We start from the raw sequence: 14,094 nt of genomic DNA, 5'->3' as shown, positions 1-14,094 counted from the left end.
GGACAATATATGCTTTAGTTTTAGTGTCTCACCTGATGCATATAGGTAAATCTGCAATATAGAAATCCCCGCCATAATTGTATCCTTCACGGAGATTTTTAGTGCCGCAAGGGTAAGATAAAACCCGATAGTTGGAATCCGAACGAGATATAAGACGAGACCGATTAACGCCCAGCTTCCTTTAATTTTGTCACCCCGATCCCACCAGACGCACAAGATGAACAATCCCGCCTGAATTATGGTTAGCGGAATGTCTGCAATGTAATAGGAAAGTAAAACTTTGTGAAAATCGACTCCCGTCGCCATCGTGCGGGTTAGCGTCCCATCATATGTGTCTGTCACGTGCAGAAATCCCATCGTTGCTGACAGGAGCATCCACATTCTGTGATTTTGTAAGAATATGTATGTGCAAGTTCATTTCACTATGCCGCAAATAATGTGCTTGTAAACACTTATTTACATACATGAGTAGTAACATTGGTACGAAAAATGTGTTCCAAGTGTCGGACAGATTGCCATAGACGGTGTGAAACTACAAAAGTAAAGTTAATTAGTACCCGTCCCAATATAATGATTTTAAAAAATTACCAAATACCGACAATGGTATTGTGACCTTTCGTTCGTCAATCCCATACTCCGTTGCAATTTCTTTCATTAACTTTTGCATGGATTCATACAATGACTTCGTAACAAAGTAGGAGTTCATGTATTCTGTACATAAATATAACTCTCTTCGTCATTAATTTCTTGGTTAGCGTGTCTTCCAAAATAAATAATTTTGAATTTTGTAAACCTGAATTATCCAATTGAATCAAAATAGCTGATCCATTTACAATTTCTTCATCGGCATGAACATTCCAGACTAACCGTTTTAGTACGTTTTGTGTAAAATTTTCAGGGAATTTTAAATACCCCTTGATACTCCCCATTTTAATGGCTTGTAATGCATCGAATTCAGAGTCCATGGGTACCTTGTAAAAAATATATTTTGTGCACTTGAAATATGTATGTGGAAATAATTTCCTTCATCGTAGTAAAATTTTAAAAAATACCACATTAATCTGTGATTTTTCCAGGATGTTTAAATATTGACAGGCATAATCTTTCGTGGCTAGTGACTGGTCACTCATCTTGTCACAAGGTCGGTCAGTTATTGTCCCCAAGTTAAGGCCAATTGGATCATTTCCAACCGTATATAAGATCAGGTAAATGTTCACGAGGAAGCACACTAGTTGGCTCAGAGGCAGTCTGTTGTGTAATTATCAAATATTAAGTTATAATAAATTGTTTTAAGAAATAATCTCAATTTAATACAATCTGGCAGATCGCGTTATTTCGATATTTTTCATTTTATAACATTAATCCTTGAAAATAATGCAAACCGTTCGAAAACAATAATGCACTGTGAATTCATAAGACATAAACTATACTAAATCCATAGCAAATTTTAGGGTTTATCAATTAAACATTACCCTGGATTTTGCATAGTTTACTTAATGTAGAACTAAGAGGGCAACTATTTTGTAGGGTCTATATACGTTTATACACTTCTGGGATTGTTCAAGAATTTAAACAATATTGGGGATTTTTGTAAGTGCATGGGTACAACACCTGAGAGTAGGTATGTGTTTTTGATTTTAAAGATATTACGATATTGCAATAATAAATAGATGTAGGTGCATATTTAAATATACATCAAAACATATAGCCATGTTCATTCGCATTAAACTCACAATGGGTATCTTATGTACACAATCAAATTCCAGATTGTGAGTGCCTTCAGTTGAGAATAGTAGTTCTTCGAGTGTTCACAAAGATTTGAAACTTTAGACTGCAGAGTTTCTTCAAATGGTTCTACATTCGAGAGGGCTTCGACAACTCCAACTTTTAGTAATTGCACCTTTTGGTTCAATGCATTCTCCATTTTTGAAAGTTTAGGACGACAATGTGTTATAATGTTGCGTGTTGGAGAAACTTGCGTTTTGCAAAAGTGTAGCATTATGTCGTCGAGTGCGTTGGCGTTCAACTCGGAGTTAGGACCTGGAATATCAATTTGCACTTTTTCCACAACGAGTATGCAAAAAAAGTCAGAATTTAGTGTATAAAATTCCATACCATATTTTTCTAGCAATGCATTCGGAGATTCTTGCACCAGCATTCGGCCATCTCGAAGGTATCCAATCTGATATTTTTATGGAGTTAAGTATAAGCTTAATTTTCTAACACAAAATTTGAAATTGTTTCGAATGTTTTGTTATATTCCGGGCAATTTGTTTTTGCATTTATGTATCTACATTCAAGTGCTTTAATTGCATACCTTTGCACATTGTCTTGTTTCTTGTACATAGTGCGTCGTGAGGAAAACCGTTGTTCCTTTAGATTTAACAAGACGTTCCAAGTAATCCCAGATTCTGTAATCATGTACATATGTAAGAATAGTAAAGGTACAATATCAATTATTCTTGGCAAAGCGTGCCAACATTGCATTAATACATATGTTTAACAAACCCTTGACGTAAAACTCGATCAATTCCAACGCAGGGTTCGTCTAAGATAAGAATTTGGGGGTCATGTAGTAAGGCCACGCCGAGGGAGACACGACGCCTCTCCCCACCGCTTAATTCGTAAATAACAAACATGAATTAAAGCGGGCACCGATCTGTACAGAAGTGAGCAGGGTTCCGGGTCAACCGGGTTAAAACCTTTCCGCCCGCCCGCCAGATCGGCTTCGGACGGGTCGGACCCAAAAATGTATCGGTTTGGGCGGGTCGGGTTTCCAAAATTTTAATCCGACTAACCTCTACTATACAGAACTGTTTAATAGTTTATGCATACCTGATATTATTCACGTTGCTGTTCAAACTTGGTAGATTCATGACAGTTTTTAAAGTTGCCAGGTTGCATACAATCTTATCTGACGGCATACAATAAAGTCTTCCGTAGTAGATGAAGGTCTCCAAAATTGTAAAAGACTCATACAGACAAGTTTCCTGTTACTAATTAACGTGATTTTAGATGAAAGTTGTTCTTCTGTATTAACCATGCATGTATGCCATTAGGTGTATCCCTAACTAAGATATTTACCTACCTGTGGCATATAACCGATTAGACGGCCAGGCATCCCATTTCGAAAGGTGGACAAATCCTTTCCAAATAATTCAATTTTTCCTCCATTCAACTGCTGAATTCCCATGATGCATGAAACATAGATCGGATATTTTGCGTACTCCGGCCTCCGCGTACTCCGGCCTCCGGCCGGCAATGCGTACTCCGGCCTCCGCGTACTCCGGCCTCCGGCTGGCCACGCGTACTCCGGCCTCCGCGTACTCCGGCCTCCAGAAAAAGTCGCGTACTCCGGCCTCCGGAGGCCGGAGTACGTACTCCAAGACCGGAATTCTCCTATCTATGCGATCGGAAATTTTGCGTACTCCGGCCTCCGTACTCCGGCCTCCGGCCGGCCATGTGTACTCCGGCCTCCGGCTGGCCACGTGTACTCCGGCCTCCGCGTACTCCGGCCTCCAGAAAAAGCTGCGTACTCCGGCCTCCGGAGGCCGGAGTACTCCGATCTATGGCATGAAAGTAGAGTGGTTCTTTCTGATTTGTCTGATGGTAGAGTCTTTCTGATTTGTTGAAATTCAAATTTTATCTTACAAGGGAACATACGGAGGTGTCCAACGAGTTAAGGGTCGACACCTATACCAAAATGACCACAATACATGACTTGTGAAACAAACTGAAGGAATTTCCGTGTAAAATTCACTTTTCGTCACGCTGTGACGATATTTGTGACGAGCGCATGACCATCGGGTTGCCAGAGGGAGAGGTCGGCCGCTCAACGATCAGGTCGAAACACAGAGAAGTGTCGTCGTCTTCAGAGATTTCGGATTCTTTCAAATTTTGAAAACATCTTGAAATGTTTAGAAAATTGTAAGATAATTTTGAAATTTTTAGGAAATTTTGAAATTTTGAGAAAATTTTGAAATTTTGAAGTAATTTTTGAAATTTTCTAAAACTTTCAAGATGTTTTCAAAATTTGAAAGAATTTGAAATCTCTGAAGACGACGTGAAGACGACGACGCTTCTCTGTGTTCGACCGGATCGTTCAGCGGCCGACCTCTCCCGCTGGCAACCCGACGGTCATGCGCTCTTCACAAATATCGTCACAACTTGACGAAAAGTGAATTTTACACGGAAATTCCTTCAGTTTGTTTAATAAGTCATGTATTGTGGTCATTTTGGTATATGTGTCGACCCTTAACTCGTTGGACACCTCGGTATGTTCCCTTGTTAGTTTTATGGTCATAATAATCGATCAGGAATTATCTAGTATGTAAGCTCATAATGCAGAATGACAAAATTTGTAATTACCCACATCCACTCGGTCCAAGAAGTGCGTAGCTGTAAAATACATATGTACATGATTGTTAATTTTTTCATAAAAATATTTTATACATGTCTGTAAATGTAGCACACAATAAATCGGCTCTCATTTAAACCCATTCCAAACCCGTTGTCACTCCTTAAAAATTTAAAACAACGGAAATCTTACATTATTCCTTTTTCCACCGTGATGTCCACTCCGTCTAGGATCACCTTGTTCGAGTAGGATTTACTGCCAGAAACGATCCTTAATGCTGAACAATCGGTCAAGTTATACATTTTGAGGCTTGTTTTCAAATACAAATATGTTATTGTAAGAATAAACCTGAAAATTTAACTATTTTTATGAACGGCTAAACAAGAAATGAGAGATTTATAAATTGTAAGATGATGTGAAATATGCAATGTAGCAGTTAAATCATAATGAATTATTGCATCTGATAACGTGCAAGGTGATTTCTGCCTGACCTCAATCCAAAAGGAGGATTTACTAATTAATTATATACTGGAGGAGAAGTGAAAATCTAGGTAGCATCAAATAAAATGTTGCACGTGGAAATGCATACATACATACATACATACAATAAACCGTCGCAAACGCGCATACGGAAGTAGCTTCAGACGTACTTCACCCCAAACGGTCCCACCACAACTCGGGAACACTTAATTTCACTCTATTTCACCTATAGATTAATTTTTTGTAAAAATCTCATTTTGCCCCGACCACACCCCCTGGCGACGAGGGGGTGTGGAACAACTCGGGAACACTTAATTTCACTCTATTTCATCTATAGATTAATTTTTATAAAAATCTCATTTTGCCCCAACCACACCCCTGGCGCCTAGGGGGTGTGGCACAACTCCGGAACACATAATTTTACTCTATTTCACCTATAGATTAAATTGCACTAAAAATCTCATTTTGCCCCAACCACACCCGCTGGCGCCGAAGGGGTGCGGCAAAATCGGGGAAACACTCAATTTCATTTAATTTCACTTAATTTCATTTAATTTCACTCAATTTCACCTAATTTTACCCATAGATTAAATTACACTAAAAATCTCATTTTGCCCCAACCACACCCCCTGGCGCCGAGGGGGTGTGGCACAACTCCGGAACACAAAATTTTACTCTATTTCACCTATAGATTAAATTGCACTAAAAATCTCATTTTGCCCCGACCACACCCCCTGTCGCCAAAGGGGGTGTGGTCCGGTTGCCCCCAAAAGTTGATAGGATCCTCCCCCTGGGGTCCTATGTATGATGGCGAAAACCGATTTCGATTATCTCGATCCGTTCTCCTGATATCCTGCTGACAGACAGACGGACAGACAGACAGACAGACAGACAGACAAAGTCTTCACATAAAGTAGCTGAAGCTACTTAATAATGTATGCATGTATGTATGTTTATACGCTACTTTATGTGTACATATCTTAACTGATAAATACATAACCAATTTGCATATACATATAAATACGTACATGTATACAATAACAAAAATGCACACATGCATACATCAATTTATTTAATTAATTTTACAATGCTCGTTGGTTTCCCAGCTTGAAGATTGATGTTAACGAGATAAATACCTTGTTTAATAACTATCTTGTTTGGATTCATGATTGAAAATGTGTATCAGGTTGGGTAAGTATGTACCTGAGTAGTCTCAGAATCCTTCGCTCATAGTAGCCACGTTACTGCAAATGTGTTAATAGGTCAACAATTTTTGTGATTTTAAATAGAATGTGAACTACACATTTATATACATCTAAAGTTTAGATATGTTTAAATTCTAAACTAAAAAGGGTAAATATGTAAATCCTAAAGTTTCCCCAGGTAAAAACATGTACATACGTATCCACCGCATTCGACCAGCGAGACTTATTTTGTTAGTCTATCTTCAAAGTTACTGAGTATTTAACGAATCATTGCTTCTAGGTCAATCTGCAGTGTTGCGAAAAGATTGAAGAGTACATACTCAATACAGTATTTACAATAGTTATGTAATTTCCTCACGAAAATAAATCTATGGCAATATGGCATTGACCTTTTGTGTTGAATCGCTTTATTGCTACGGCGATAATTTTTTTTCTCACGATATACACACATTCTGCATACTATGTACAATGTATTTGTTTGATTTAATTATCTCATTTCTCGTATATTTAACATATGTACATAAGTACACATGTATGTATTTACTTATGTATATGTATGTACTTGCCTAGACATCACCCATCACTAGGTAGGAAATTTTATTCATAGGACAAAACTACTGGAAACTTGATACTTTTATAATTAGGTGTTTTTACGCATTCATATCGTAATTTCAGGTTGGGAAGGCTTTGTTCAATATTTTTCTCAGATTGGAATGAAATTACAATTAAATTAATTAATTATTGGATTATAAATCAGTCAGTTAGTACATGTATTTTTTTAATTTGCAACTATCTGGCTAACTATACATATATGCACATGCGTCTTGGACTACAGCTTCCAATTTAAATCTTACAATTCTGTGTAGAAAAGCCGATTTGTTTAACGGATACTGTACTTATGTAGGTATAAATGTAGTTTGATGACTTTATTTTCGTCATGTTTCCAAAATCGATTTTAATGAAAGTTAAGCAAGGTTTCTTTATTGTCATATTTTAAACCATAAATACATAAATGCATCAACCGTAAAACATAATTTCAGAGTTGGTAGATATTCCGGAAATATTTAGAAATCAATTTGAGTGCGCATAATAAAGTTAAAAACGTTTTACAGATAAAACGGAAAAAACCATTTTATAGGGTGGGTTATATCTGGGATAAGTAATGTCAAATTATAAACACCGATGATTTCTGTTATGTAATGCATGCTTTTATCTTCGTTTTGACACCTGTCTAAATAAGTATGTCTACCTACCTACATATTTTATAAATAAATACACTTCTCCAAATAAAATTATATATTCAACCCACACGCGCACTACTTATCTAAAATTACATACATACGTAAATAATATATGTACATAACTCTGTATTTATAGTTCTCTGACTTGCATAATACCTTATTTGGAGTGGAAAAACAGAAAATGGGCCGTCCTCAAATTTACGCTGTACATGTATATTATAGGTTATTAATGATAAGATCCCTTATCATATTCCTTTGTTAAGAAGGGTAATTTTCCATCCCAAATTCACAGAGGTCGCTTAAACCCCTATAGTAACCTGATAGGCAAACTCAAGAAATATGTATGTAAGTACGGTACATCATGTACCGTACATGTTCTCTTAGCAAAGTGGTATTGAATCATCACCGACCGGAGTGATATAAATAATTTAACCGGCACGGTAATAACCATTACGTACCAGCAATATATTTACCTCTTATTAAGTAATGAAGCACATATAGCGTTGTGGTAGCGAGAATTTATACTTAATATTACCAGTCCGGGAGTAAGTTATTCCCTATGAATGCACGGAGCTCGCGAGTTTTTTAACTGTTCAGACTTAACTTCATGGTGCTTGCAATAACATAATCATAAACTTCTCGTAGAGCATTCATTTATCTAATAGACACTTATTCCGATTGGTATATATGTAAATGCTATACCTTGATAAATTATTAATCAGTTATTGATCAATTAAATACATAAATACTCAGCCTATTTACTCATAAATGAATCACATTGACATTGAGCTTTGGGTTTGACATGGTCGAATAGTAAACTTTCTCAATATTTCAAATCTTGTACCTAAGTCCATTGCTACATAAAAAGAGAAGTATCCGCTTGAGGACATCCCAAGTCTAGACATCGTTAACTTCAACCATGTATCGAACCGAATTTCTTCCCGGATTGAAGTTTAATTTAAAAATTTGCAAAATCCTGTCCTGCTACCCGTTCGAATGGGACCTTAAATCGGGTCGATTAATCAAGTGCCGACCTCGTCGAGTCGCCATGTTTAAACTGCAATGCCTCCTCTCCCTCGGTTACTGCACGGGGCTGGGTCTCAACATCTGTTTTGGAAGGTTAAACAAAATTGAAAAACTTCAAGGCTTCTGTTTCTTCATGGGGTACCTTGTTACGACCATAACTCGGTGGAATTACACCCTAGATAATGGCCCGAGCCAAGTTATCCACGCTTTCCTGGACGTGGAGGCCTCTATTTTGTCCAAACTTCCCCATCTGCCGATTTCCCTGGCGACAAAGGCGGTCCAGCTGTTTCTCAAATTATGCGACGTTTGCATTCCTGCTTTTCCGGTGCTGGTCTTTGTTTTGCTGCGAGTCGACCCATGCACGCCGCCCTTCATTCTTTCCATGGTGCCGGGATGTTAAGATGCGGGAACATGCATGGGAAGCTACCTCGGGAGCCTGGGCGTGCATATCTTTGAAGGCTGGATGTCTGCACACATAGTGTACTCCAATGGTATTGTGATTTGCTACATCTTTTTCGTGTGAATCATTTTCATAGTCAACTTCCTCCATGTGTTGTAAAGGTTTGGTTAATATAAGATGGAAATTTTTTAAACCTACACTCTTAAAGTTACTGCTTTGAAGAGTAAATGCATTCTGAATTCTATATTTGTCAAACCAACCTAAATCCAGAATAACGTTGACTTGATGAAGAGTAAATGTCTCAAGTTTACTTTTGGTATAGATTCATTAATTTAGAATGCATTTATTTTTAAAAAGGGTAACACAATTTTTAGGAGTGTACCTACTTATCGTCGTACTAATTCTAAAAAGTCCTAAGTACAGTAAATGCCTAATTTTACAAATGCCTAAGTGCAGTTATTTAACTCCTAATTTTTAGACAAGGACCTAACCGCAATTCCAAAATTACAGGAGTTAATTATTTACATTTTTTAAAATTAAGACATTACTGCACCTAGGCCTGTTTAGAATTAATGTGACGATATGTATCTATCCATTACCAATCGGGTGGTAAACATCTATCACAATTTTTCCACAGCCACATCACTTCTACACGATTGAACAAGCACACCGATTGTATCCAACTCTACCGGGTCGTTCAAATTTTAGAAAAGTCATTAAACGCCTACTTCTCGAAGGTTATCCTTCCGGCGATAATGTTTTGCCACCCGGTCATCGAAATATTCGGTCTTTTTGTATGCATCAGTTTATCGAAAGAAATTCCGATGCCTGGTTTTCTCGTGTTTCCCTTGATGGCCACGGTCACCGGAATTAACAATGTTCTTATGGTCACCCTCGCCTCAAAGTTTCACAGTTCGTCGAGACACGTGCTGGCATGCTTGGAAAAAGTGACGCTGTCAAATACGTAGGTGCTTTATTATTAATTTTCAAAAGGTATGTTCCGCACTGTTTCTGACCAAAATTTTGATGAAATAACAAACTTCAAATACATTTAGGAGGCTGTGATTTTTTTCAGCTCTGTGGGTTAACATAAACACTAGCAATAAATCGGCAAACTTTACCTCGACGGAAAAAATGCTAGATTTGCAAATTAAATATCGTAGTGTGATTTAATTTTTAATGCTGGATCGGCAATACGTGTCGCAGATTTATGGTTGAATCCTTAAAATTTACGATGAAGACTGCCCAACACAAAACACAAATTCAATTGGGTCAATAATTTTAAATGATGGCGAAACGAGGTCTCGGGCAAAAAGTCGCCAGGACGCTCAAAATCCGTTTCTTCCACAGAAAGGCTCCGGAAACTAGAGGAACAAATAATGAGAGATCCGCGATTGAAACTGTCCTATTTAGAAGATGAGATGGGTGTTTCAAAACCAGCAATTTGTTCCATGTTAACTGAAGACTTAGGTATGAAAATGGTTTCCGCCCGTTGGGTACCAAAATTGCTTTCAGCATCTCAAAAACAGGATCGAGTCGACTTTTGCAATGCCAATTTTAATTAAATGAAGACTTGAACCTGCTCAATATTTTATTAGTTGCATATGATACTTGGGTTTACTATTATGACCCGGTGACCAAATAATAATACCCTCAATGGAAGCACGAGGGGTTGCCACCGCCCGTGAATTGAAAAGTGCAAAAATCTGACAAAAAAATGATGATGACCACTTTCAAGGATACCAAAGGTCCCCTCCTTATAAAATTTATTGCTGTAAATACTACAATAAATGGGGCCGTGTATGCAGGAACCCCGAAGGAGCTGCGTCCTTCGGTTGAAAAGAAACGTGGGGTCAAAATAAAGAGTTGGCCTTTTTTTAGACGACAACGCGCCACCTCATACCTGGCTTTTTGCGAGGGTTAGTGCAGACGAAAATCGCTTTACCTGCACAAACCACGCCCCGTGCAGTCCCGACTTGTCCCTTAGTGATTATTATTCGTTTCGAAACTTAAAGAAAAACATCAGGGGAAAACGGTTTTCGGATGATAATGAAATCAAGTCGTAAATTTTGGCATATTTTCGAGGTAAATTTTAATGAGTTATTGCTAGTGTTAATGTTAACCTACAGAACTGAAAAAAATCACAGCATTCTAAAAGTATTTGAAGTTTGTTATTTCATCAAAAGTTTGGTCAGAAACAGTGTGGAACATACATTTTGAAAATTAATAATAAAACACCCACGTACGTCGAAACTGATGAGGAGCCAGCTCCGAGCTTGTAACGTGCTCAAGATCCGGTTTGGCTCGAACTTTGTCGAGAAAGGGACCCCGCTCGTTTTGCAAAATTTTTGCATTAATCAAACAATATCTCTAATATTGCTCAAGAGGAATGGGAAATAATTCGATTTGTATAGTTGACCAATGAACACATACATATTCATAAAAACCCTTTCACAAGCAATAAAGCTAATAGAAAAAGATACAACCTGGTGAAGAGCACAATTTTTGAGTACTTGTCAACCTTCATCCCTCCTCAGTGACCTCGTTCGGGTTCAAGTAATCGGAAAACTACGATCAATTTCTCACTTTCAGGTAAAGCTCAATTAATCGCGAAACTTATGTCAAACTATTGCCCTTCGAGGTCACCGAGGAAAGATAATGGTTGACAAATACTCAAAAATTGTACTCTTCTTTTAATGTTCGCACCATAACATTGTTTACGATTGTTGTTTTCTTTATGGCGATTTCTTTTCAACAAAAAAATTTTATGATTCAGTTGGAGGAACGTTATCTTTGATTGTACCGTTTATAAACATACACGTTTGATTGATTTAAAGAATTGAAGCAGTGATGCTCATTAAAATCGTGCAAATACGTAAATATGTATGTATGCACTGCACATACATACATACATATGTACATTCATATATGCAAAAACTTTGGTGAGAAATTCAAATCATTATATTGAGTTTTATATTGTCAATGAATAAACTTTCAATTACATATATTCAATTATAATTATAAACCTTATGTAGGCTTAATGACATGTATTTTACCCCGAATATAATTTTAATAATTAGAAGACATATTTATTCAAACGGCCTCGTACCGTGCTGGGTATATATGCAGTTTTGAATGTGTATATTAATTATTGTTTATTATTTCTCTTCTCAACCAGGAATGTGGTAATTGTTACCACAATTATGAAAAGTATCGGAAAGCAAACCCCATTATGCCAGCCTTTGGATACATATTTTCATCGCCAGCTTAAGTATTTAGTGAAACAATTTTCTGCATATGAACTCCTTAATGAATATTAGCATCCATCCGAATTAGTCCCTAGAAATGGCATCATTAAAATGCACTCACTGGCACATTTCCTCTTATCCGCTCTAGCCTTAAAGGAGATGGTTAGGTATTGTTGGTTTTCAAGTGGAATTTGGATCGGATCGGAAAAACCTGATTTTCGAAATGTCAAAGACATGTGCTTTTCCTTCCATGCGAGCAAGTGCTCCTCCGTCGATTGCAATAATGATGCATTTATAGAGTGCACTTGGTGTCACAAAATCTTGTGTTACGATGAATTTTATCATCAATACCACATAATTAACTGTGAAAAGTGCACCTATTACAATTAGTGCACAATAAAAATTTGTTTCCTCTTCAATAATAAACTAGAAATTATTTGTTTTAAGAAACCAATGAAATTATTGTCAAGTAATGTTTATTCCTTCAATGAAATGAAAATACTGCTGCTAAAAATGAATAGAGTCCATTTTTTGTAATTATTTAATATTAATTAAGATAAGTTAATTAGTAATGCACAAATTAAATGATCATTTCAAAAATAATGTACGCATTGGAAAACTTTCGGGCATGAGAAACGAGAAGCGAAGAATGAGAAGCGAGTCATTGACCTAGTGAGGAAAATGGGAGTGAAAAATTCGCCGATTTTACGGCCCGTTTTGTCCTCTGTTGATGCAAATATCTCCGCGAAACCTGCGCATTGGCAGATAGTGTCTTTTGCAAATTTCATATTAATTAGATTTGTGATCGATTGACACTACTTTGGTCCAAATCTGTGAGCATACGTTGGGAGACCTCCATTGTAAGTAAGAAATGAGCAGTTTATTAGGTGCAAGATGATGCTAACTGTATGTACAACTCTTTGAGATCATAATGAGGTATTCATTGCTGCATCGGATAACATGCAGGGTAATTCCTAGCTGAGCATAATTCAAAAAGAGAACTTGCTGGATAATTATACTGATAAATTGAAGACGAAAGGAGAATCTAGATCAATTATCTAAATAACATTGTGCATATGGAAATATGAATGTGTATGTACATCACCTGAACTGAGAATTGCATAACCAACAAATATGCAAATAAATATAACAAATATGCAATTCTACCATATGTATCGGTACATGATGTATGTACCGATATGTTTTTGTGTGAAATGTACGTAAGTATGTATTTGCATATGTACATATGCTTACCAAGTCATAAAATAACAATGCACACTTAAATAAATTTAATCAACTTCTTTTAAAACGCTCTTCGATTGCCCAATGGATCTACATATGTACATACACACATAAAAAGTTAGATTTGTAGTAGTTCTACATAGTCGTCATTTAATGACTGACTGTTTCTTCAATAATTAACGATATTATGAAAAGATTGACGAGCGTGGAATATCCAGTATTCTAAATACAGTATGCTGAAAACAAATCCCTAGCATTGGCCCTATCCGTTTAATCGTTCTATTGCGTCAACGATATCTTTTTTCTCACAATGTAAATATGTAATGCGTATTAATTTATTTGTTATACATATATATATAATCATTCCACATTTGTTTAACATAACTACATACATACATTGTTGCATGTGCATATTTGCATGCATGGATCTGAAAATTATCCAAGTTGAGCAGGTAGTAAATTTGATGCCTTGCTTATCAATGACATAAGTATATAAAAATTACAGGAAATTTCATTCTTTTACAAGTAGGAGAATTTACTCATTTGTGTATCATAATTCAAGGTTGACAAGGCAGGGTATTCCGACCCCGGTTTTTACTGGGTTTGGGGTTTTGGGGTTTTACTGGGTTTTACTGGGTCGCAAATCAGTAAAACCCAGCGGGTTTTACTATGTTAAAGGGGGTTTGCTGGGGTTTTACTGGGTTTTACTCGGGTTTTACTAAGTTTTATCTAAAATTCAAATAGATAAATCAATAGAATCAGTTTGTAGGTGCATATCTAACTCGAATTAAGTACTCTGATTAATATTCCGTAAATTTCTATATTTATTTCGAATTTTTGTTTATGACCTAAAAATCATAATTTACAGCTTAACTTGGAGTTTGATCGAATTCGT

The 14,094-nt window shown here is 36.7% G+C and overlaps 1 protein-coding gene across 21 annotated transcripts in view; it reads right to left on the bottom strand.

Moving 5' to 3' along the window:
* LOC110860808 (ABC transporter G family member 23) overlaps positions 1-4,762 on the bottom strand; it is a 60,512-nt gene extending 55,750 nt beyond the window's left edge. For 8 of the 21 annotated variants that reach the window (XR_004837370.1, XR_004837368.1, XR_004837369.1 and 5 more), the window contains exons 1-13: positions 4,550-4,761; positions 4,369-4,398; positions 3,089-3,620; positions 2,836-2,990; positions 2,509-2,616; positions 2,318-2,411; positions 2,116-2,182; positions 1,734-2,040; positions 1,053-1,248; positions 794-971; positions 596-711; positions 465-532; positions 33-382 (exon numbers count right to left, since the gene is read on the bottom strand). Coding sequence is in view for 1 of the 21 variants with exons in the window: in XM_035860584.1 (XP_035716477.1) it covers positions 33-382; positions 465-532; positions 596-711; positions 794-971; positions 1,053-1,248; positions 1,734-2,040; positions 2,116-2,182; positions 2,318-2,411; positions 2,509-2,616; positions 2,836-2,990; positions 3,089-3,193 (1,744 nt within the window). In the remaining 20 variants the exon portion in view is untranslated. Of the gene's footprint in view, positions 1-32; positions 383-464; positions 533-595; positions 712-793; positions 972-1,052; positions 1,249-1,733; positions 2,041-2,115; positions 2,183-2,317; positions 2,412-2,508; positions 2,617-2,835; positions 2,997-3,088; positions 3,621-4,368; positions 4,399-4,549 lie in introns of those variants that run through there. The other 13 variants (XR_004837380.1, XR_004837375.1, XR_004837381.1 and 10 more) reach the window with 5 other exon arrangements.
* Positions 4,763-14,094: the final 9,332 nt, after the last annotated feature.

This window comes from Folsomia candida, unplaced genomic scaffold (assembly GCF_002217175.1).
Source record: "Folsomia candida strain VU population unplaced genomic scaffold, ASM221717v1 Fcan01_Sc034, whole genome shotgun sequence".
NCBI classification, from domain to species: domain Eukaryota; kingdom Metazoa; phylum Arthropoda; class Collembola; order Entomobryomorpha; family Isotomidae; genus Folsomia; species Folsomia candida.
This window is presented reverse-complemented; position numbering and strand designations above follow the sequence as displayed.